The sequence below is a fragment of the Palaemon carinicauda genome, chromosome 2, assembly GCF_036898095.1.
Source record: "Palaemon carinicauda isolate YSFRI2023 chromosome 2, ASM3689809v2, whole genome shotgun sequence".
Classification (NCBI taxonomy): domain Eukaryota; kingdom Metazoa; phylum Arthropoda; class Malacostraca; order Decapoda; family Palaemonidae; genus Palaemon; species Palaemon carinicauda.
In genome coordinates, this window is record NC_090726.1 from 127,946,653 (window position 1) to 127,971,673 (window position 25,021).

Sequence of the window (25,021 nt, forward strand, 5' to 3'; positions counted from 1 at the left end):
CCTCAAACATTATGTCATTACTCAGTTGATGAAACCCCTGCACAAATCCCCATGCTAAAAATGTCCTAGGATGCCGTGTCCTTACTCCTCATACATCAAAGTTTTTCTAAACAACGTATGTATAAAGCTATACCCTAAATGCCTACCAGTGATTAACATTACTGGAGAGACCATACTAATCATTCGGTTATGAAAATAGGTCAACCTGATTAATGTTATGACCAAGTTAATTCACTATACGAAGCTTATGTACAATCTTTATTTCTATAGTTTTTAAATGGCTTTTGCAATTTTGTCAGACATTCCTTATATATATATCTAACAATTATTGATAAATGCTGCTTTTAAACCTATCACAAAATTTGAATGTAAAATATAGTTCTTCTAATAGCTTATGGCTTGATTTTCACAAATTAGACATACATATCCATCAATAATGCTTGGTTGAACTTTTACACAGTTTCTGTGTCACAGTAATTGTTGGATCCAAAACCTGGGGCAATATAGAGATGCCTCCTAACCTGATGTATTTATAATTCTATGTAACTTACATTGCCACATGATATCAGGTGAATGGAGGACCAGAACCTTGTATGCGGTAAATCATAGAGGTAAATAAACTGTTATATCTAGCTCAACCTAACCTGAAGCTCTGCATCCTATTTGTCTTGAGCTGGACACCCCTTTCCAACTTTACATAAACTAGGTGGATGCCATTCAGAGGGACAACATTTGTTATTTGCTAAACTTTTTTTTTCAATATTAATCTTATCCGATGATCATGTAGCTGTCAACTCCGTTGCCCGACAGAAATCTAAGGTCGGGATACGCCAGCGATCGCTATACAGGTGGGGGTGTACACAACAGCGCCATCTGTGAGCAGGTACTCAAGTACTCCTTGTCAACAAGAACTCAATTTTTCCTCTGTCGTGCCACCGGCAAGACCTACAGTACTTGGATACACTGTTGATTCTGGAGTTGTTTTTCACGATTTTGGTGATGTATTCGCTCTAGATTTTAGCCTTCGCTATTCAGGAATCTTTATCATTAGCTTAGCAAGCTTTTTGATTTAATTTGGATTAATTGTTAACGAACTTTGCTAGATTTTGGAATTCCCCCTTGACTATTTCTACAATTCAAGATGTCTGACCAGTCTCAAGTCCCTAAGTACAGGCAGTGTAGTGTTAGGGCTTGTACTAGGCGTCTTCCGAAGGCCTCCATAGATCCTCACACCGTTTGTTCCAATTGTAGGGGTAAATCCTGTCAATTGGAAGATCGATGTGAGGAATGCGCTGGGCTTTCGGAATTCGATTTTAACGAATTCCTTAAAAATGCACGTAGGCTAGAGAAGGATAGGATCAGGAGGAGTTCTTCTCGCTCTTTTGATTTTTCCTCTCCCCATGCCCCTCAACCTATTCCTTCCCCTGTAGTGGTGACTCCCGACCCTGCTACTAGTGCTCAGCCCTCCATGGCGGATATGATGCGTGCCATTCAGGCTCTTGGTGACAGAGTGGAGTCATTGGCTAATGACCGCAATCAGCTTTTGGCAGATGTCAAAGAGCTGAAAGCGCAAAGTGCAGTGGGAAGTGTTGTGAGTGCAAGTGAAGTGAAAAGTGTCAGTGTCAGTGTTGCGCATGAGGGTACATCTGTTCGTGCCAGTCGTCCTCCCAGTCCGGGACCTCTTGCAAGCTCCCAAGCCCAGGGGAGAAGCAATGTCGAAGGACCAAAGGGTTCGGCAGGCCTTGATCAGCGTACGGATGTACCCTCAGTGGTTGCGGACGTATCTGTCAGAGATCGTCCCATCCATAAACAGACGAATGAGCCCTATCATTCCTCGTCTGTGGAAGAAGTTTCGAGGAAGAAACGTTGGACCAAGGTCTCACGACCTCTCAAGCGTAAGGTCCCTTCCGAGCGAGTCCAACGGCCCAGGTGTAGCCACTGGGTCAGTTCGGACTCGCCGCAGTCTTCCGAAGACTGCACACCTCCCAAGAGAGGTAGAGTGGTTCCGCAGCAGGCAACTACTCCGTCTGTTGCCGCACCAACCACGGTAGATCCTAAGTGGTCCATGCTGCAGACTATGCAGTCTCAGCTTGCTTCCTTTATGCAGGAGTATCGTGCTGAGAAGGTTGACACGGCACCAGTTAACCTACAACCTGCCACGGTTGTGCGCTCAGCAGATACTGCGGCTGCCTGCTCCCACACTCCACCTGTGAGAGCTCCACCACCGATGCGCAGTCCACCCTGCCAGACGCATGTTCATGCTGCACCCTCCGTTGACATGCGTGAGCTACCGCATCAGCAGTGGGAAGGTGCTGTAGAGCTGCCGTGTTTTGACACAATGCGGCATGCTCCGCAACCCATGCGGCATGCTCCGCATCCCATACGGCATGCTCCGCAACCCACGGCAGTCCCTCCCACGCACCAGCACTCTGCTTTTGTTGTTGCCAGCTCGCAGACTGACCAGCAGCGGCATGATGTTGGATCCGCAGCAGCTACGCATGCACCCGTGCTGCCGGATTCAGCCGTTCAGCTTTCTGCTCCACCTTTGCCACTTCCTACTCAGCTTTCGGATGATGGAGTATCGGATGACGAAGCTGCACATCTGGACGAACCGCACTCCGACTTAGAAGGACCTAAGTCTACGCCTCCCTCCTTAGACTTTCGGAAAGTCCTTGCCTTGTTCAGGGACTTGTATCCGGGACAGTTTGTGTCTGCAACCCCTCGCTCTCCTCCCTCCGAGTTTGCTCTGGGCATGCAGTCAGCAGCTCCTGCCTTCACCAAACTTGTCCTCGCTCGCTCATCCAAGAGAGCTTTGAGGGTTATGGGAGAGTGGTTGCAGTCCAAGAAGCAACTGGGAAAGACTGCTTTCATCTTTCCGCCTACCAAGCTTGCTTCCAAATCTAGCGTCTGGTATGCCACGGGAGAGGAACCCGGCTTGGGAGTTCCTGCCTCTGCCCAGGGCGACTTCTCAAGTCTGGTTGACTCTCCCCGCAGGCTGGCTATGAGACGATCTAAGATTTGCTGGTCCTTTTCTGACATGGATCATCTGTTGAAGGGAGTCTTTCGTGCTTTTGAGATCTTCAACTTCCTCGATTGGTGTTTGGGAGCGTTAAGCAGAAAGACTTCCCCTTCGGATAAGGACTCTGCCGTGCTTATCATGTCTAGCATGGACAAAGCCATTCGGGATGGGTCTGGTGAGCTTGCGGCTTCGTACGTGTCGGGAGTGCTTAAGAAGAGAGAACATCTTTGCTCCTTCTTGTCGTCTGGGATCACTCCTTGCCAGAAGTCGGAGTTGTTGTTTGCTCCTCTCTCCAAGTGTCTCTTTCCGGAGGAGCTGATCAAGGGGATGGCTGCCTCGTTGATCCAGAAGGATACCCATGACCTGATGGCATCTTCCGCACGTAAGGTTAAAGCTTTACCTTCCGTGCCTAGACCTTTCCGTTCTGCAGCAGTGGACACACCAGCAACTAGGTTCATCCCGCCCTTTCGTGGCAGAACCTCCAGCAGAGGAGGTACCCGTGCCGACAGTCACCGTGGCAAATCGAAGAAGGGTTCCAAGTCCGCAAAAGGCAGAATCTGACTGCCTTCCTCTCCAGACAGCAGTGGGAGCCAGGCTCAAGAACTTCTGGCAAGCTTGGGAGAGCAGAGGTGCAGACGCTCAGTCTGTGAAGTTGCTAAGGGAGGGGTACAGAATTCCGTTCTGCCGCAGTCCCCCTCTAGCAACGTCTCCCATCAACCTCTCTCCCAACTACAAGGAGAAGGACAAGAGGCTAGCGTTGCAACAAGAGGTGTCGCTCTTGCTACAAAAGGGAGCGGTAGTCATAGTCCGGGACCATCAATCCCCGGGCTTCTACAACCGTCTCTTCCTGGTAGCGAAGAAGACAGGAGGTTGGAGACCGGTGCTGGACGTCAGTGCTCTCAATGCTTTTGTCACCAAGCAGACGTTCACGATGGAGACGACGAAGTCGGTCCTAGCAGCGGTCAGGAAGGAAGACTGGATGGTCTCGTTAGACCTGAAAGACGCGTACTTTCACGTCCCCATCCATCCAGACTCCCAACCTTTCCTAAGGTTCGTCTTTGGAAAGGTCGTGTACCAGTTCCAAGCCCTGTGCTTTGGCCTAAGCACGGCACCTCTTGTGTTTACCAAACTGATGAGGAATATTGCCAAATTCCTTCACTTGGCAGACATCAGAGCCTCCCTCTATTTGGACGACTGGCTTTTAAGAGCTCCGTCAAGTCGTCGCTGTCTGGAGAATCTCAGATGGACTATGGATCTGACCAAGGAATTGGGCCTCCTGGTCAATATAGAGAAGTCCCAACTCGTCCCATCCCAAACCATTGTCTATCTAGGTATGGAGATTCAGAGTCGAGCTTTTCGGGCTTTTCCGTCGGCCCCAAGGATCAATCAAGCCCTAGAATGCATCCAGAGCATGCTGAGAAGGAACCGATGTTCAGTCAGGCAGTGGATGAGTCTAACAGGGACACTTTCATCGCTGGCCCAGTTCATCGAGTTAGGGAGACTCCACCTCCGCCCCCTTCAGTATCATCTAGCTGCTCACTCGAGAAAGGACATGACGCTAGAGGCGGTCTCAGTGCCTATTTCCGAAGAGATGAGGTCTACACTGACGTGGTGGAAGAACAGCATTCTTCTCAAGGAAGGTCTACCATTGGCTGTTCAGACCCCCGACCACCGTCTCTTCTCGGACGCATCGGACACGGGCTGGGGTGCGACACTGGACGGACAGGAATGCTCGGGCACGTGGAATCAGGAGCAAAGGACACTTCACATCAACTGCAAGGAGCTTTTGGCAGTTCATCTGGCCTTGATAAACTTCGAGTCCCTCCAGCTAAGCAAGGTGGTGGAGGTGAACTCCGACAACACCACAGCCTTGGCGTACATCTCCAAGCAAGGAGGGACTCATTCGAGGAAGTTGTTCGAGATCGCAAGGGACCTCCTCATTTGGTCAAAAGATCGAAAGATTTCGCTGGTAACGAGGTTCATTCAGGGCGACATGAATGTCATGGCAGATCGCCTCAGCCGGAAGGGTCAGGTCATCCCCACAGAGTGGACCCTTCACAAGAATGTTTGCAGCAGACTATGGGCCCTGTGGGGTCAGCCCACCATAGATCTATTCGCTACCTCGATGACCAAGAGGCTCCCGATGTATTTTTCTCCGATTCCAGACCCAGCAGCAGTTCACGTGGATGCCTTTCTGCTGGATTGGTCCCATCTAGACCTGTATGCGTTCCCTCCGTTCAAGATTGTCAACAGGGTACTTCAGAAGTTCGCCTCTCACGAAGGGACACGGTTGACGTTGGTTGCTCCCCTCTGGCCCGCGAGAGAATGGTTCACCGAGGTACTGCAATGGCTAGTGGACGTTCCCAGGACTCTTCCTCTAAGAGTGGACCTTCTACGTCAGCCACACGTAAAGAAGGTACACCCAAGCCTCCACGCTCTTCGTCTGACTGCCTTCAGACTATCGAAAGACTCTCAAGAGCTAGAGGCTTTTCGAAGGAGGCAGCCAGAGCGATTGCCAGAGCAAGGAGGACATCCACTCTCAGAGTCTATCAGTCAAAATGGGAAGTCTTCCGAAGCTGGTGCAAGGCGAATGCAGTTTCCTCAACCAGTACCTCTGTAACGCAGATAGCTGACTTCCTGTTACATCTAAGGAATGTAAGATCCCTATCAGCTCCTACGATAAAGGGTTACAGAAGCATGTTGGCAGCGGTCTTCCGCCACAGAGGCTTGGATCTTTCCACCAACAAAGATCTACAGGACCTCCTTAGGTCTTTTGAGACCTCAAAGGAACGTCGGTTGTCCACACCAGGCTGGAACCTAGACGTGGTTTTAAGGTTCCTGATGTCAGCAAGATTCGAACCGCTTCAATCAGCCTCTTTTAAGGATCTCACATTAAAGACTCTTTTCCTCGTTTGCTTAGCAACAGCTAAAAGAGTCAGTGAGATCCACGCCTTCAGCAGGAACATAGGTTTTACATCTGAAACGGCTACGTGTTCCTTGCAGCTCGGTTTTTTGGCTAAAATCGAGCTTCCTTCTCGTCCTTGGCCCAAGTCGTTCGAGATCCCAAGCCTGTCCAACTTGGTGGGGAACGAACTAGAGAGAGTACTTTGCCCAGTAAGAGCTCTTAAGTACTATTTAAGACGTACAAAGCCATTACGAGGACAATCAGAAGCTTTATGGTATGCTATCAAGAAACCTGCTTTACCGATGTCTAAGAACGCAGTTTCTTACTACATCAGGCTTTTGATTAGAGAGGCCCATTCTCATCTGAAGGAAGAAGACCTTGCTTTGCTGAAGGTAAGGACACATGAAGTTAGGGCTGTCGCTACTTCAGTGGCCTTCAAACAGAACCGTTCTCTGCAGAGTGTTATGGATGCAACCTATTGGAGAAGCAAGTCAGTGTTCGCATCATTTTACCTCAAAGATGTCCAGTCTCTTTACGAGAACTGCTACACCCTGGGACCATTCGTAGCAGCGAGTGCAGTAGTAGGTGAGGGCTCAGCCACTACATTCCCATAATCCCATAACCTTTTTTAATCTTTCTCTTGAAATGCTTTTTATTGTTGTTTTTGGGTTGTACGGAAGGCTAAGAAGCCTTCCGCATCCTGGTTGATTTGGCGGGTGGTCAAATTCTTTCTTGAGAAGCGCCTAGATTAGAGGTTGTGATGAGGTCCTTTAGTATGGGTTGCAGCCCTTCATACTTCAGCACCTAGGAGTCGCTCAGCATCCTAAGAGGATCGCTAGGCTCAGTAAGGAAGACGTACTTAAAAAAGGCAGAGTAATGGTTCAAGTCGACTTCCTTACCAGGTACTTATTTATTTTATGTTTGTTATTTTGAATAACTGCTAAAATGAAATACGGGATACTTAGCTTCTAATGTTAACATGTATGCTGGTCTCCACCCACCACCCTGGGTGTGAATCAGCTACATGATCATCGGATAAGATTAATATTGAAAAATGTTATTTTCCTTAGTAAAATAAATTTTTGAATATACTTACCCGATGATCATGAATTTAAGGACCCTCCCTTCCTCCCCATAGAGAACCAGTGGACCGAGGAGAAAATTGAGTTCTTGTTGACAAGGAGTACTTGAGTACCTGCTCACAGATGGCGCTGTTGTGTACACCCCCACCTGTATAGCGATCGCTGGCGTATCCCGACCTTAGATTTCTGTCGGGCAACGGAGTTGACAGCTACATGATCATCGGGTAAGTATATTCAAAAATTTATTTTACTAAGGAAAATAACATTTTTCTTATAAGGATGCTTGCTTGTAGATTGCCTGCCGCTTGCGGAAAAGCACGGGCTCTTGCAACACTGCAACCCGTAGCCTTATAAGGAATAAATAGCCAACTTCCCCCCCCCTCCCAGCTTAACCTGCCCCTAAGATTATGGTTCTCACTACAGCCTCCCAATGCTGTTTGTCATAAACTAGTTCAAATACAGTAATTACATAAACATTTTATAATTGGAATATGTACAGTATAGTATAACATATTCATCAAAATCACATCAGAATCAATTGTAAAACCCATACTGTATTAGTACAATGTTTATCATTTAAAGAACCAGCTTTCTCCAAATATTGGCCATTTTTTCAATGCACTGTCATGTCATCTATGCAATAAGAACACACCAACTTCATTGATTCCATGTTTTACAAGAGATTGCAATAAAGAAAATAATTTTCAATGATTAAAAAAAATCTTTGATTTTAAATCACCTCAAGTTAGACATTTAAAAAAACATGATGCACCAATGACTAGGTAACCCTGATATTGTAAAAAATTAATGCCTCTTATTGCAGATAGTCAAATCATAAAAAAGAACCATACTGTATGATTACTTGTGTCATGGAATGTTTGAAATGGTATTCTTCATCAGTCAATTTTAAGTGTCATAATCATAAAAAAACAAAGTTGAGCATTAGATTTAACAGCCGTGAAAGTCTCCAGAATAGTATGGCAATATACATAACCCAAGAAAGTTATAATGTCAGTATCCTAGCAATATCTCTGCCAAGGTACCAACCACCCATTGAGAGGCTACTGCTAGAGAGGTACAGTATTGGGTTCTTTGACTGGCCAGATAGTACTACAGTACAGTACATGGATCCCTCTGTGATCACGGATCATTTTTCATTTGCCTTCATATACATTGAATAGTCTGGCTTATTCTTTACACATTCTCCTCTTTCCTCATATACTTGACAACACTTAATATAACCAAAAATTCTTCTTTGCTCAATAGGTTATAACTATTGCACTGTACTGTATCTGTTCAGTGACTGCTTTCCTCTTGTAAAGGGTAGAAAAGGCTTTTTAACTTTGGTAAGCAACTCGTTTAGGAGAAGGACACTCCAAAATTAAACCATTGTTTTTTAGTCCTGGGTAGTGTCATAGCCTCTGTAACATGGTCTTCCACTGTCTTTGGGTAGAGTTCTCTTGCTTGAAGGAATACTCAGCCCCACTATTGTCTCATCATTGTTTATATTTGACAGATCTATTTTAACGTTATTACTGATCTTAAGATATTTTATTTTATGTAATCATTACTTCTTATGTCCTATATAGTTTATTTATTTCCTTTCCTCACTGGGCTATTTTCCTGGTTAGAGCCCTCAGGCTTATAGCATCCTGATTTTCCAATTAGGGTTGTAGCTTAGTAAATAATAATGATAATAGTTTTTTATTGCATGTTGGTACAAATGTCTATACGTTGAATGATAGTAGGGAGATGAGTTATTTATTTTTACTGTAGTATCCTTTTAGTCCTTTCAGACAGTAGCTCAGGAGATTGATTTTAAAAGGTAAAATTAGAGACATCTTAATGTTGGGTGAATTCCAACCAATTATTGAGTATTATTTTACAAGAACAATTTTTTTCAACATACAGTGATACCTCTGGATACGAAAGTTTCTGCTTACGAAAAATTCAGGATACGAAAAGCGATACAAAGATTTTTATGCCCCATTATATGAAAAAAATTTCAGGATACGAAAAGCTTACGAGATCCCAACTCGTCGCCGAGAGTACAGTACCTTTTTTTTCAGGGTATCAACCCTTAATTTAGGTGTACAGGTAACAATACATCTTCACTGATCCAAATGCTTTTCATACAGTACCGTAACTTTTATACAGTAGTAAAGAAAATGGACCGTTTTCTTAGGGCTTGGAGGGTATAACTAGGCTATAACTACATTATTGAATAATCTCTTGGTGGTTTCTGGAATGGATTAGGCTGTTTTTAACGGTTGGGTTAATTATTGAATGATAGAAATGGCTGCATTGCATGTTTATTACTACAGTTTAGCATGTTTATGAAAGAAAAGGTGACTTTTTGTAAGGCTTGGAACGGATTAGGCTATTTACATGTAAAACGCGACTCAGGATACGAAAAAATCAGGATACGAAACCGTATCCTGAACGGATTACTTTCGTATCCTGAGGCATCACTGTACTGTATTTGGAACACAAAGTGTTTTTACTGTTTGGTCAAGACTTTCTTTTTTAAAATCTCACATGGTTTAGATTTTTCTCATTAGTTGAAGAAAATATATTGAGAATCGTTCATTCAATTACCCCAGAATTCTTTTTTTTTTTTTTCAGTTTGAAAAGCCTGGTCGTCGCGATGACTTTGGGTACCCAGTTATGGCACGGGAAGCTGTCGGAAAAGCACTTGATGATGCCAAGATTAAATATAGTGATATTGAGCAAGCAGCTGTTGGGTATGTTTATGGTAAGTCATTGTAATTTTAAGTATTACTGTATTATAAAGCCCTTATTCTGCCCAGAACAGTGAGTGTTAGGCAAGAATGCATGTATCAACTATAATATGAATCCTTCAGACTTTTATTTGGGGAGTTACTCTTGCTAGAACAAGGAATCCGCTTCTGATTTTTATAAATATCATTAGTTATCTTGTTCTAAGGTCCATTATCTCTTGAATTCATTTACTTAAATTTTGAGTAAAATTAGTTTGATGTTCAATTCGTATTTTTTCCAGAATATACAGATAGTGCACTGGGTGTCCACAGTATAATTTAAAGTATGACTTGAAAACAGGGAAACCAGGAATTTGTATACATAATCTTGGACTCCTGCTTTATTACAATTTATAAAACCTCAGTTTTTCTAATCTAGAATGCAAGCGTTAATACTCACCTGCCTAGCTTCTGTCATTCATATAAATTGAATCTTCAAAGTTTGCACTCCATTGGGCAGGACTGCTTTCATATCTGACAGCAGCTCTTCTCTTACATTTTTTTATTTGGAACCAATATGTCTAACAATGTCTAATGCTTTGTAAAGTTCTTTATCCTCTTCTCCCCATTGATTTTGTAGATAGCTACTGTATCCATATTCCGCACTTTTTATTCTTAACATCCTAATCCATCTCTACTAGTTTGAAGTATCAGCTCATGAAAGGGAGATTCAGCTCCTCTTACTTAGATATCCTAACATATCAAAAGACTTGTCTGTTAGTCCTATGTTAGATTGTTATAATCAGGATAAATTATCTTTACCTGCAAATAATGATTTAAAATGTTTTCTACATGTAGCTGATTTTGTGCCAAAATCAAACATAGCATAGAAAATTACCTTGATTTAGTTTGAATGGATTTTCAGTAATAATTTTCTTCAAATCATTGCAGGAGACTCCACCAGTGGTCAACGTGCCTTATATGAAGTTGGAATGACTGGGATCCCAATCTATAATGTAAATAATAACTGTTCTACTGGCTCAACTGCATTACTTGTTGCTCGTAATCTTATCAGAGGCGGTTTGGCCAATTGTGTTTTAGCCCTTGGTTTTGAAAAGATGGAACGAGGATCCTTGAAATCAAAGGTCAGTTATCGTTTCATAAAGATTTTTGGTAATTCTTTGAGATTTTATTTCTTAAACTGGATGTCCTTTAATAACTTGACAGGCTTGGGAAAACTGTAGTGTCGTATCTTATTAAGTTGGTGCTCTATTGCTCCATTTCTTTGGGTTTTCTTTTTCTATTCTTTTTTTTTTTTGTATATAGGATCTTATTGAAAAATAGCAATAGATCATTTAATGAAGGAAGCAGATTGATGGATTACTGTTTAATAAGAGAATCTGGTTAGAAATTCATGTCAGCCTTTCTGTCACAGTATTATCACTGTACAACAGGATCTCATTTTTAATCCAATCAACTCAGTGGGTCTTCTTTCCATTCTTCAACCTCCCAATTGCCTTTCTTACTTCTTCAACAGTTACTTCCACAAGCATTATCAAGCTAACAAAATAAATTTCAATTGTTCCATCACCTAGTCCTACCTCTTGTCTAACCTCTACATTCTGCAGTCTGTCCATTCATGCTGGACAGCCTCTTTTCACTTGTATTTCCTACTGCATTTTGAGATGAACTTATTTGTTAACCCTTCTCTTCCTTGTAGAACCAAATTTTATTCTTTCTTCTTTTTATTTTTGTTACTAGTCATCTATTTTGACTCATTACTTATGCCTTCATGTGTGCCTACACATTCTCTTCTCTTGCCTTAGAAGTACACTCTTGAATACTCTCATCATTTAATTCACTTCACCTTTTATTTCCTCATCCCAGTACAGTGCTTGATAATTGTATTCCTCTTATACCTTCAGACATTTTCTGCTGTCCCAATATTCCATTATGGAATTTTATTAACTCTTCATTTACTCTATTTATCTCCATTTCTTTAACCCTATCCTCAATGCATCTATTATCTCCAAGAATGTTCATATCACTTCCCTCTTATCTAATGCATTAGTCTCATAACTGGTTCTTCCGCTTGCTCTCTCTCTTTCATGCTTATTCATTGGAGGGGTTGGTTCCTGAAATTTAGATCATTTTGGTTTCTTAGCGATTCATTTGTGGCGAGGTTGCTAGCTCTTTTTTTATTACAGTACATATACCATATTAATACAGTACTTTATTTGCATGAAATTTTCTTTAACTCAAGTAGTAGCAGTATCTCAAGGTATTAAACCATGGATTTGCTATAGTTTAAGGAATATACTTATATTGTACTTTATTTTCTTATGGGTATTATGGAATGTCATCTACTTTCCTGCTCTTTGCAGTACTTGGACCGTGAAAATCCGGTAGAGAAACATGTCTATGCTCTGGCAAATATAGTTGAGATGGATTCATCACCTTTGAGTCCACAGCTGTTTGGTAATGCTGGCATAGAGCACATGAAGAAATACGGAACTACACCAAGACATCTTGCCAAAATTGCTTATAAGAATCATCTTCATTCCACCAATAATCCGTAAGTTTCTTATGTTAGGGTATTAATCAGTCATCATCATCATCATCTCCTCCTACGCCTATTGACACAAAGGGCCTCCATAGTTTTATTGAATTGTTATGTACTTATTAGTCAAGGGTTTTGCTCTTGGCTTAACAATAGCTTAAAGTATATGATAGTTAATGAAGATATAAGAGAAAGTTCAGCATTCCTTTGTAAAACTACTAGTGTATTGCATTTTGAAGAAAACAATCAATTCTGCAGTAATGAAGAGCTTGTATATCCATTATACTTAAGATTAATAGGCTTTGACTCCCTTTTTGTGGTGAGATTTCCTATGAAATTACACTTGAAGATATTGTACAAGAAGAACAACTACAGTATTTCTTGAAACCTGCCATGTATCCCGGATACTCGGCGCATCTGGTGGCAGGATGTCATTCCATTATCCACTCTTAGCTGAAGCAAACATATCACTTGGAACTTCCAATTTAGAAAATAGCTCTCTCTCTCTCTCTCTCTCTCTCTCTCTCTCTCTCTCTCTCTCTCTCTCTCTCTCTCTCTCTCTCTCTCTCTCTATGTACAATATTAAATTAATCACCTTCGTTATTTTTGTTATTTATTTATTACAAAGGAAATTTACACCATAAAAAGTATTCCTAAATATAGAAAAACACCATCTAATAATATCCTAAGTAGAAATATTATACTCACACACTTGCTTTGCTATAGCCAAAGGAAATCTATGCCATCAGTAAACACTAGAGCCAACTGCAGTATTCAGTTCAGACTGTCACAAGACAATAAAATTGATCTGAATGAAGAAGTTTGGTATTGTGACTAAGTGAGATGGAAAAAAAAATAGCCTTTGACAAAAATTCATTAAGATAAGAATGATCTTGGCTGTTAGTTCACTTGTCAGGAACTGGTGCTCTTCTTTCTTTGTTGAAAATCTGTTTAGAAATATTTCATGTAAGGTGAAGTGCCATTTTAAGTTATCAATTTTGTGATAAGGAAGTGGCATTCTGTTTATTTTAATAAAAATTTGCTTTAACAGTTTATGGAGAAAGAATATTTGTTAATTTTTTACAAAATCAATAAAGAAGTGGCATTCTATTTTTCAATATTAAACTTAGCCGGTGATTATATAAGCTGCAGCTCTGCTGCCCGACAGAAAAACTCTACGTTCAAAATACGCCAGCGATCGATATGCAGGTAGGGGGTGTACATCAACAGCGCCATCTGTCGAGCAGGTACTCAGTACTCAATGTAAACACAGAACCAATTTTCTCTCTGTCGTGCCACCGGCAAGACCTACTAAATTCGCTATTGCTTACTGGATTGGTTTTCACATATTTTGGTGAAGTACACATTTCTAGTTTTGAGCTTTCGCTATGCAGGTGTTTTATCTTCATCTCAAAACTTGAACTCGTTTTGGATAGATTTAATTATGGTGACAAGGAGAGTATGGACTCTCGTTCACTTTTAAATGGCCGACCCTTCCCTTAGACGGAAGTGTGTTTAGGTTTTTAGTAATTTTGCTTAACACGTTATAGATCTATATATTTTATATCTCTCCGCCTTTATTAGGCCTCTTCGATTAACTTTCCAATTATTATAAACATATAAAAATAAATTTTTATGTTTTGTTTATATGCGACCTTTCCTGATAGTAGGCGGTCCTTACTTGGAACCGAAGTTAATCAACGTTGAGCCCGTTATATCGCGTTTAGCCTTTAAAGAATTTAAAACTTTTTAAAATTTAATGTTTTATGAAAGAATTTCTTTGATAGTCTTCGTACTGTTTTCAAAGATGAACTAACGTTTAGTTTTTTAGACTACGCAGTTGTTGACGTTCAGGACGTTCAACATGCGCTCTATCGTTACGATAGAGAGAGAGTGTATCACGGTTTCACTTTGCAGTAAGAGTAAATCGATTCTGACGTTTTGTTCATTCTTTCTTAGCTTAAATGTTTTAAATTCTAAATTAAAGGAACTTTTTATTTGGAAAACCTTTTAGTTTTTTTCCTTTAGTCAAATAACATGTTTTTTTGACGATATATAATTGGGCTCTTCTCTTAGGTGCGAAATCAAGAGAGAAAGAGAGAGAGAGATAGAGACGGAGGGAGAGAGGAGAGAAAACGTTTCGTTCAAGCGGGTAACGTTTTTCTCGAGTTGCTCCCGTCCCTAGTCGCTGTACGGGGAGGAAGGATAAAACGTTTTTAGTTTTTTATTCTCGTCCCCAGGCTATGTGCGGTGAGAGATTGAAAACGTATTTATATGAACTAGTGTTTAGTCTCTTTCCCAGCCACTGATTTTTTTATCTTAAAATATGTTTTCTGTTTTTTGCTGGTATTAATGAGCTTGCATTATACGACTGATTTCGCAATTACTACCTTTTAATGAAGGGTAGAATTGCGTGTTTCAGGTAGAAATCAGTAAAAGTTTCGATTTCAGTGAAATAAGTGCAAAACAGAAAATCGATAAAGTGATATGCGCAAAGTGTTACAGTGTTGCGTCCGAGGGTTCGTCTGTTCGTGCCTGTCGTTCACCTAGTCCGGGACCTCTTGCAAGCTCCCAAGCCCAGGGGAGAAGTAATGTCGAACGACTTATGGGTTCGAGAGGCCTTGATCAACGAACAGACGTTTTCCCTCTGTGGTTTCGGGCGTATCTACCCAAGATCGCCCCACCCACTCTAAGACGAGAGAGCCCATTTATTCCTCGTCTGCGGAAGAGGTTTCTCGTAAGAAACCATGGACCAAGGTCTCGCGGCTTATTAAGCGCAAGTCGGTCCTTTCCGCGCAAGTCCAACGGCCCAGTTGTAGCCACTGGGTCAGTTCGGACTCGCTGCAGTCTTCCAACGACTGCTCACCTCCTAAGAGAGGCAAAGCGGTACCGCATCAGGCAGTCACACCGTCTGTTGCCGCACCTGCTCCTGTAGACCCTAGTGGTCTTTGCTGCAGACCATGCAGTCTCAGTTAACGTCATTGATGCAGGACTTTCGTGCGGAGAAGGTTGACACTGCACCAACCTCTAGCCTACAACCAACCACGGTTGTGCGTCCTGTGGACGCTGAGGCGACCTTCTCCCGCACTCCAAGAGAGTCCCGCCACCCATGCGTTCCAGTGTACCCTGCCAGCCGCATGTTGACGTTCAGCGACGCACGGAATCTTCCGTTGACGTTCGCGAGGTACAACAACAGTCTAAGTTGTTTTGTTTTGACGCGGTGCGTCAACTTCCGCATTCTAGAGTTGTTTTGACTGCTCAGTCTAGACAGTCAAAGCAGTCTCGAGTGGACACTGTACGTCCTCACACACCTGTTGTGGGTGACAGTTCAGTTGTTGACAGTTCACAGACTGTCAAGCAGTTAGAAAACTGTCAAGCAGTTACATGACGTTGCCTTCTGGTCTGCTACTTATGCACCAGTGAGACACTCACTGAGGTAACCTAGCTTTTATCGGACAAGGTTCCTGTGGATGAGGAAGTTGCTGTTCTCCCTCCTACTGATATTCCCTTGAGGACTCTGTCAGATGGAGAGGAGCCTTAAGCTGCTTAGCCTCCTATGGACTTTAATTAAATCATGATGATTTTTTTAAGGATCTTCGTCCGGATCTTGTAACTGCTGCTCCTCGTTCGCCTAAACGTCAGAACTTACACTAGGCCTAGCTACTTCGAAGCCGTTGTTTTTAAGCTAGTGCTCTCTCGCTCTCCTAGAGAGCGTTACGTTGGCTAGGCGACTGGTTTTTGCACCAGGAGGAGTTTTTAGGGATACAGCCTTTGATTTCCCTTCTTTTAAACTGGCTTATAGAGCGAGAGTCTGATATGACACGAGAGAAGTTCTCGGCTTGGGAGTTCATGCCTCTGCCCAGATAGACTTCTCAATTCTGGTAGACTCGCCCTGGCGCCTAGCCAGGAGACGCTCCAAGTTGTTTACAGGTCAACTTCTCAGCTTTTGTCAAGCCTTTGAAGTTTTGCTGTACTATTATGTCACACATAACAAGGCTTTCAGGGATGGTAAACGGTTCCGCCTCAGTCGCTAACCCCGTCTGTTGCCACACCTGCTCCCGTAGACCCTAAATGGGCTTTGCTGCAAGCCATGCAGTCCAAGCTTGCGTCCTTGATAGAGGACTTAAATGCGGAGAAGAACCTTCTGGCCAACAACCTTCCAACCGGTCGGTTGTGCGCCCTGTTGACGCTGAGGTAACCTACTCGCGTCTGCCAGTTGAGGTGGTTCCTCCTTCTGGCCAACAACCTTCCAACCGGTCGGTTGTGCGCCCTGTTGACGCTGAGGTAACCTACTCGCGTCTGCCAGTTGAGGTGGTTCCTCCTTCTGGCCAACAACCTTCCAACCGGTCGGTTGTGCGCCCTGTTGACGCTGAGGAAACCTACTCGCGTCTGCCAGTTGAGGTGGTTCCTCCTTCTAGCCAACAACCTTCCAACCGGTCGGTTGTGCGCCCTGTTGACGCTGAGGTAACCTACTCGCGTCTGCCAGTTGAGGTGGTTCCTCCACCGATGCGACCCAGTGTGAGTTGCCAGTCGCACGTTGACGTTAAGCGACGCTCGGAGGTGGTTGTTGACGTTCAGGACGTTCAACAACCAGCAGAGGTGACTTGTTGTGACGCAGTGCGTCAACCTCAGCAACCCGGTAGGGTGTTGACTGCACAACCCAAACGGTCTAGACAGTTTCGGGTTGACGCTGTACTTCCTCGCGCACCCATGGTTGTTGACAGTTCACAGACTGTGCAGCAGTTCCATGATATTGCGTCCGGCTCCGTCAGGCATCCACCAGTGCGACCGGATTCAGCGAGTCGGACGTTGCCCACTCCGTTGCCGTTTCCTCATCAGTTTCGGATGAGGAACCCTCTGATGAGGACGTTGCTGAACAAGACGATCAGCCCCCAGCCCTGCTATCCATCCAGAAGATGCTGAAGAAGGAACGCTGCTCAGTCAGGCTGTGGATGAGTCTGGTAGGGACACTGTCATCCGTGGATCAATTTGTGTCACTAGGAAGACTACACCTCCGTCCTCTTCTATACCATCTAGCTTTTCACTGGAAAAAGGACAAGACGCTAGAAGCGGTCTCGATCCCGGTTTCCGGAAAGATAAAGTCTTGTCTGACTTGGTGAAAGGACTATATCAACCTTAGAGAGGGTCTTCCCCTAACTGTTCAGACTCCCAACCACGTTCTCTTCTCGGACGCATCGGACGTAGGCTGGGGTGCGACATTAGACGGTCGGGAATGCTCGGGATTATGGAACTCGAGTCAAAAGGACAATGCATTTCAACTGCAAGGAGCTTCTGGCAGTACGTCTGACCTGGAAAAGCTTCAGGTCTCTCCTTCAAGGAAAAGTGGTAGAGGTGAACTCGGACAACACCACGGCTTTGGCGTACATCTCCAAGCAAGGAGGGACCTACTCTCTGACGTTGTACGAGATCGCAAGGGACCTCCTCACCTGGTCAAAAGGTCTAGACATATCACTAGTAACGAGGTTCATCCAAGGCAACTTGAATGTCATAGCAGATTGTCTCAGTCGGAAGGGACAAATAATTCCAACAGAATGGACCCTCCACAAGGATGTATGCAAGAGACTTTGGGCCACCTGGGGCCAGCCAACCATAGATCTCTTCGCAACCTCGATGACCAAGAGGCTCCCAATATTTTTGCTCACCAATCCCGGACCCAGCAGCAGTTAATATAGATGCCTTTCTACTAGATTGGTCACATCTAGATCTATATGCATTCCCTCCGTTCAAGATTGTCAACAAGGTACTGCAGAAGTTTGCCTCTCACGAAGGGACAAGGTTGACGCTAGTTGCTTCCCTCTGGCCCGCGAGAGAATGGTTCACCGAGGTACTTCGATGGCTAGTAGACGTTCCCAGAACACTTCCCCTAAGGGTGGACCTTCTACGTCAGCCACGCGTAAAGAAGGTACACCAAGGCCTCCACGCTCTTCGTCTGACTGCCTTCAGACTATCGAAAGACTCTCGAGAGCTAGAGACTTTTCGAAGGAGGCAGCCAGAGCGATTGCTAGAGCAAGGAGAACATCCACCCTTAGAGTCTACCAATCGAAGTGGGAAATCTTCCGAAACTGGTGCAAGTCAGTATCCGTATCCTCGACCAGTACCCCTGTAACTCAAATAGCTGACTTCCTCTTATATCTGAGGAAAGAACGATCTCTTTCAGCTCCCACTATCAAGGGTTACAGAAGCATGTTGGCATCAGTCTTCCGTCACAGAGGCTTAGATCTTTCCAACATAAAGATCTACAGGACCTCCTTAAGTCTTTTGAGACCACGAAGGAGCGTCGTTTGGTTACACCTGGTTGGAATTTAGACGTGGTACTAAGATTCCTTATGTCAGACAGGTTCGAAACGCTACAATCAGCCTCCCTGAAAGATCTCACCTTAAAGACTCTTTTCCTGGTATGCTTAGCCACAGCTAAAAGAGTCAGTGAGATTCATGCCTTCAGCTAGAACATCGGATTCTCATCCGAAACGGCTACATGTTCTACAACTTGGTTTTCTAGCCAAAAACGAGCTGCCTTCTCGGCCTTGGCCAATATCGTTCGATATTCCAAACTTATCCTATGGTTGGAAATGAACTAGAAAGAGTCTTATGTCCTGTAAGAGCTCTTAAGTTCTATTTAAAACGAACTAAACCTTTACGAGGCCCGTCTGAAGCTTTATGGTGTTCAGTTAAGAAACCATCTTTGCCTATGTCAAAGAATGCTTTATCCTATTTTATCAGACTGTTAATACGAGAAGCTCATTCCCATCTGAATGAGGAAGACCAAGCTTTGCTGAAGGTAAGGACACACGAATTAGAGCTGTCGCAACTTCCGTGGCCTTTAAACAAAATAGATCTCTGCAAAGTATAATCGACGCAACCTATTGGAAAAGCAAGTCAGTGTTCGCGTCTTTTTATCTTAAGAATGTCCAGTCTCTTTACGAGAACTGCTACACTCTGGGACCATTCGTAGCAACGAGTGCAGTAGTGGGTGAGGGCTCAACCACTACAATTCCCTAATTCCATAACCTTTTTAATCTTTCTCTTGAAATGTTTTATTATTGTTTTTGGGTTGTCCGGAAGGCTAAGAAGCCTTTCGCATCCTACTTGATTTGGCGGGTGGTCAAAGTCATTTCTTGAGAAGCGCCTAGATTAGAGGTTTTGATGAGGTCCTGTTGTATGGGTTGCAACCCTTGATACTTCAGATCCTAGGGGTCGCTCAGCATCCTAAGAGGATCGCGAGGCTCCGTAAGGAAGACGTACAATACTTAAAAAGGCAGAGTAATTGTTCAAGTCGACTTCCTTACCAGGTACTTATTTATTTTATGTTTGTTATTTTGAATAACTGCTAAAATGAAATACAAAATACTTAGCTCATAATAATGTAAACAAGTAATGCTGGTCTCTACCCCCCCCCCCCTGGGTGTGAATCAGCTTATATAATCACCGGCTAAGTTTAATATTGAAAAATGTTATTTTTATTAATAAAATAAATTTTTGAATATACTTACCCGGTGATTATATATTAAAGGACCCTCCCTTCCTCCCCAATAGAGACCCAGTGGACCAAGGAGAAAATTGGTTCTGTGTTTACATTGAGTACTGAGTACCTGCTCGACAGATGGCGCTGTTGATGTACACCCCCTACCTGCATAGCGATCGCTGGCGTATTTTGAACGTAGAGTTTTTCTGTCGGGCAGCAGAGCTGCAGCTTATATAATCACCGGGTAAGTATATTAAAAAATTTATTTTATTAATAAAAATAACATTTTTTAATGAAAATTTGTATTAACAGGTTATGGAAAAAGAATATTTGTGATTTTTTAAGTGCTTTTGCTAAGTGTACAGCATTTATTTATGGGTTTTGTTTTATATTCTGGCAGATATTCACAATTTCAAGATAGGCCATGACAGTAATATTTGTAGATTTTTAAATGTTTTTTTCTAAGTTTACAGAATTTACATAGGCATTGTGTTTTATATCCTGGCAGATATTCACAATTTCAAGAGAAATACACTCTCGAAGAAATTGAACAGTCGCCAAAAGTTTCTGGCCACTTGACCAAGCTGCAGTGTTGCCCAACCTCCGATGGTGCAGGGGCAGCAGTTCTAGCCTCGGAAGAGTTTGTTAGAGCCCATGGCTTAGAGAATCAGGCTGTAGAAATTCTTGGAATGGAGATGGCAACGGATACTTCCACCACTTTTGAAGATAGCCCCATGAAAATTGTAAGTACAGTATAAATGCCTCACTGGAATATACATAAAAGCACTTTTGTCTTTGCCAGATTTTCTTGAATTATTATTATTATTATTATCATTATTATCATCATCATTATTATTCTTATTATTATAAGTAGTGTTATTATTTCTATTCATAAATTGCCCATAATAGCATGTCTGAGAACATGGGAACAAATCCACATTAATGTTTCTTTAAAATGTATTAAGAATTAACATAAAAAAGAGGGCTTTCAAGAACCTGCCCAATTCTCTTTTTCAATCACAATAAAAGTAATTTGTAGCGTGAGTTATTTTCCGTAATGAAAGTATGACTTCCTTAAAATAATGAATTGCAGAACAGAAACTATTATCTGAAACAAAATCAATGGTTAAACTGTATGATATTTATTTCCAGGTAGGATACGATATGACCAAGAATGCAGCTCAGAAACTCTTCAAGGAAACTGGTGTTTCTCCTACTGATGTGAATGTAGTTGAACTTCATGACTGCTTTTCTGCTAATGAATTGATTACGTATGAGGCTTTAGGTGAGTTTATTTTTAAACTTTCTACTTCTGTGAGAATATGCTTTTGATGCTAGGTATATTGACATTTCAAGATCTCACTGTCAGTCAAAGATACATCTATAATTAACCATATTTTAAGTTTCACTAGATTGAGCAGCTGCTTTATATTATGCATTCGGAAATATCAAAACATTGTTTAAACTTATTCCTAAGTTAATCTTTTTAAAACAAACTTTTATACAAACCCATTGCTTATAACTAGCCTATTTATTGGTCATGCAGTCATCGGAGGTACTTAATTCCATTCAAAATGAAGAAAGACTGCAGCTGTCTGTAGAGAGTATGCATGTTCTTACAGATAATTTAGGTCATTAGGCTACTTGAAATTGGCTTGAAACTCAGTTTTGGTGGAAATGGTAGAACTGCTAAAAGAACCCATATTGGCTAGTCATGAAGGGTCTGTTTGAGAGCTTCTTGTCAACAGAACCCAAGCCTCTCAAAGTAAACAAGGGGTCTTGCTTTTAAGAAAGGACCCTTGAAGTGTGCAAAAGTTTTTCTAACAAGTGTGTAAATAGAATCCTCTTGAATTGTGTAATCCATCGTGTGCTTCAGTCCAATAGATATTATGGGAATATGAGCTTGTTACTTCCCAATATACTCATTAGAGTGGCAAAAACAGCGGAGTACTGTACAGTAAATTACTAAGCCAATATGTAAGACATATTAGTGTGTATCCATATGCTATCAATGCTTGGAGGATCCCATAATGGGTAATGAAAGGTTAATGATGGAGGCGATTAAAAAGAATCTATTAAACTTAGAACATTAGCCAAAGGAGGAACCTCCTTACCGGCTGTCACTTTAGAGTGTAAAGGTTAAGGATCATGCTTACGATGAATTCCAAAACATTGGTGACCAGTATGGATGGCTGACAGACTTCATGTTTTTTCCAAAGAATGTGATGTCAAGAATATGATACCCCCCAAAAAAAAATGCTTACCAACACCACACAATGAACACCTATTTAGAAATAGATATGACCTACATATCTGGTAAAAATTATCAAGTATCGTTGACACGCCAAGTCTAACCACTTAATTGGATATACCAACATTTACTGAACATTCCTTTAAACACCAGAGGGGATAGTATTACACATCTAGATGGGTACCAGATATCAGATGATTGTTAGTAAACTTGAATGAAGGAGAATGTAACTGAACAAATGATAACTGGGTGATGAGCAATGTACTATTTGCATGAAAGGTAGTACTGTACTGTAGTTGGATGAGCAGTGATGTAGAGTTGTATTGGCCTTTATGAGGAATTACTTGCTATATCTCTATTCTAACAGATATGCAAGTACTGTATGTGAAAATAATGTTTAAGCTTTAGCTCTGACTTTAAATAGCTACAGTCAATAAAGGATGAATAATATATATGAATTTTATTTTGCTTTTTAGATTGAAATAAATATACAGTAATGGTCTTTTGTTTACTGTATTTTCTTACTTTAAGCAGACTTGATGGCTAAGAAAGAGCAGATGTATCACTCTTGTTAAGTGTGTAGCTGTTATAGTTGCTATCAATTTCTTTCTTCACTGATAGAAGGCATGACTAGCAGTTGTGACCTCTCCTTCTCTATGATAACTCACCTTTAGTCTATGACCATTGATTTTTCCATATGGAATTTCTTCTCTTTGGGTAATAGGTACATGAAGTATAAGGCTACTTGTATATTTTTCCCATATAGTATTTGAGTTTTGTTGAGTATCAAAAAACTTTTGTAAGTTGCAAAACTGTGATAATATAATGAAATATACTCATTTGAAATGTAATATTTTCAATATTAATCTTACCCGATAATCATGTAGCTGTCAACTCCGTTGCCCGACAGAATTCTACGGACGGGATACGCCAGCGATCGCTATACAAGAGGGGGGTGTACTCACCAGCGCCATCTGTGGCCAGGTACTGCAGTACTTCTTGTCAACACCACCTCAATTTTTCCTCTGTCGTGCTTCCGGCAAGACCTACATGGATACGCTTATGATTTTGGAGTCTTTGTTCACGGTTTTGGTGAAGTATTGCTCTGAGATTTCAGCTTTCGCTATACAGGAAGCTTTTCCCTTAGCTTAGATAGCTTTTGGATTGATTTTGATTAATGGTATACAGTGAACCCTCGTTTATCGCGGTAGATAGGTTCCAGACGCGGGCGCGATAGGTGAAAATCCGCGAAGTAGTGACAGCATATTTACCTATTTATTTAACATGTATATTCGGACTTTTAAAACCTTCCCTTGTACGTAGTACTGTTAACAAACCACCCTTTACACCCTGTAATGTACAGAACACTTAATGCATGTACTACAGCACCCTAAACTAAAACAGGCACAAATATTAAAGGCGATTTTATATCATGTGTTTCCTAAACACCTAAAAAGCACGATAAAAAATGGCAACCAATGTTTTGTTTACGTTCATCTCTGATCATAATGAAGAAACAAACTCATTTAGTGTACACATATATGTACGTATGGTTAGTTTTTGCATCGATTATATTGATTATACAGTACTGTATGTTGATTTTTTTATTACCAATGTTTTAGTTTACGTATTTTTCTTAGGACTTCCAAATGAAATCTTTTTCTTTATGACGCTGCCTGAAACGACGGCGTGTACGCTCAGTAAACAACCACGCTCAGAACAAACAAGGCATTTAACACGCATGATGATAGTGATAAATAATGATACAGTACATACAGTATTTACAGTACAAAGCATTTACAAAATATGTTACCTTACAAATATAAATTATACAGTACTTGTACGTAGCAAAGCAGGAAAACAATTTGAGAGAGAGAGAGAGAGAGAGAGAGAGAGAGAGAGAGAGAGAGAGAGAGAGAGAGAGAGAGAGAGAGAGAGAGAGAGAGAGATTGTTTTACGTACGTAAATGTAAATTTTAAACAAAAAAAATATGATAGGTTACAACATGTAGACTTTTAAAACCTTCCCTTTAACTTAATGCATACAGTACGTACATTACTAAACTATAAAACAGGTTAAAGTAAAAAATAAAGATTGTTACTGTACTCACCACGAAAGAAGTTCAAGAAAAACTTGAATGACGATGGCGATGAATTTGCTGCACAGTAGAAATGATGATGATGAAGCTGATGATGTGTTCTACTGTGCAGTCAATGATAGTATTTTACGTCTCTTCAGACGGAGGTGTCTTTTCCTGGGACACCTCTTCAACTTCTTCAATTTCTTCCGAAGGCGTACTAGCAGGAGGAACTGGCTCTTTTTTGCGAGGCTGAAAAAACATTGTGATCGGAAGTTGTTGCCGCTGCTTCTTTTTTCGATCCAAGAGCATCCTGTAGGGAGTCGTGATGTCATCGACCTTGTTGCAGAATTGCATCGAGCGAACCATATCCTCGTCCCACTCTTGCAACATTTCTTTCGCCTCCTTCATATGGTTGCAGAACTTGGCGAGCCGTTCTAATGTTAAGCCCGTTTCTTCTACATTTTCTTGGGTCTCTTCCTGGGTACCCTCACTCTCTTCCTCACTTGCCGATTTCGTCAGGTCTTCGAGGTCTGCGTCAGTTAGGGGCTGGGAATGGCAGTCCAACAACTCGTCGACGTCTTCAGTCGTCATGTCGCCAAACCCGTCACCCCCAATTATGGCAGCCAACTGCACAGATTTCCGTATTGCAGAGTGTTGGATTTCCGACGGAGTAAATCCCTTGTCGTCGTAAACAATATCGGGCCACAGCTTCTTCCAGCTCGCATTTACGGTTGCAGGTTTCATCTCTTGAAGTGCCTTTTGAATATTCTGCAGGCACGTGGCTATGGTGTACTGCCGCCAGTACGCCTTCAAGTTGAAGTCTTCATCCTCGTCATCTTGGGCAGCATCCACACACGCAACGAGGTCCGCCAAGGTATTCTTCGTGTAGAGGGCCTTGAACGCCCTGATAACCCCCTGGTC

General features: G+C 42.1%; 1 protein-coding gene across 1 annotated transcript in view; it reads left to right on the forward strand.

Moving 5' to 3' along the window:
* The window catches only part of ScpX (Sterol carrier protein X-related thiolase), a 73,440-nt gene that overhangs the window by 1,465 nt on the left and 46,954 nt on the right, over positions 1-25,021 (forward strand). The window contains exons 2-6 of the mRNA XM_068357805.1: positions 9,632-9,761; positions 10,678-10,871; positions 12,111-12,301; positions 20,278-20,512; positions 20,922-21,054. Of these exons, the coding sequence (XP_068213906.1) occupies positions 9,632-9,761; positions 10,678-10,871; positions 12,111-12,301; positions 20,278-20,512; positions 20,922-21,054 (883 nt within the window). The remainder of the gene's footprint in view (positions 1-9,631; positions 9,762-10,677; positions 10,872-12,110; positions 12,302-20,277; positions 20,513-20,921; positions 21,055-25,021) is intronic.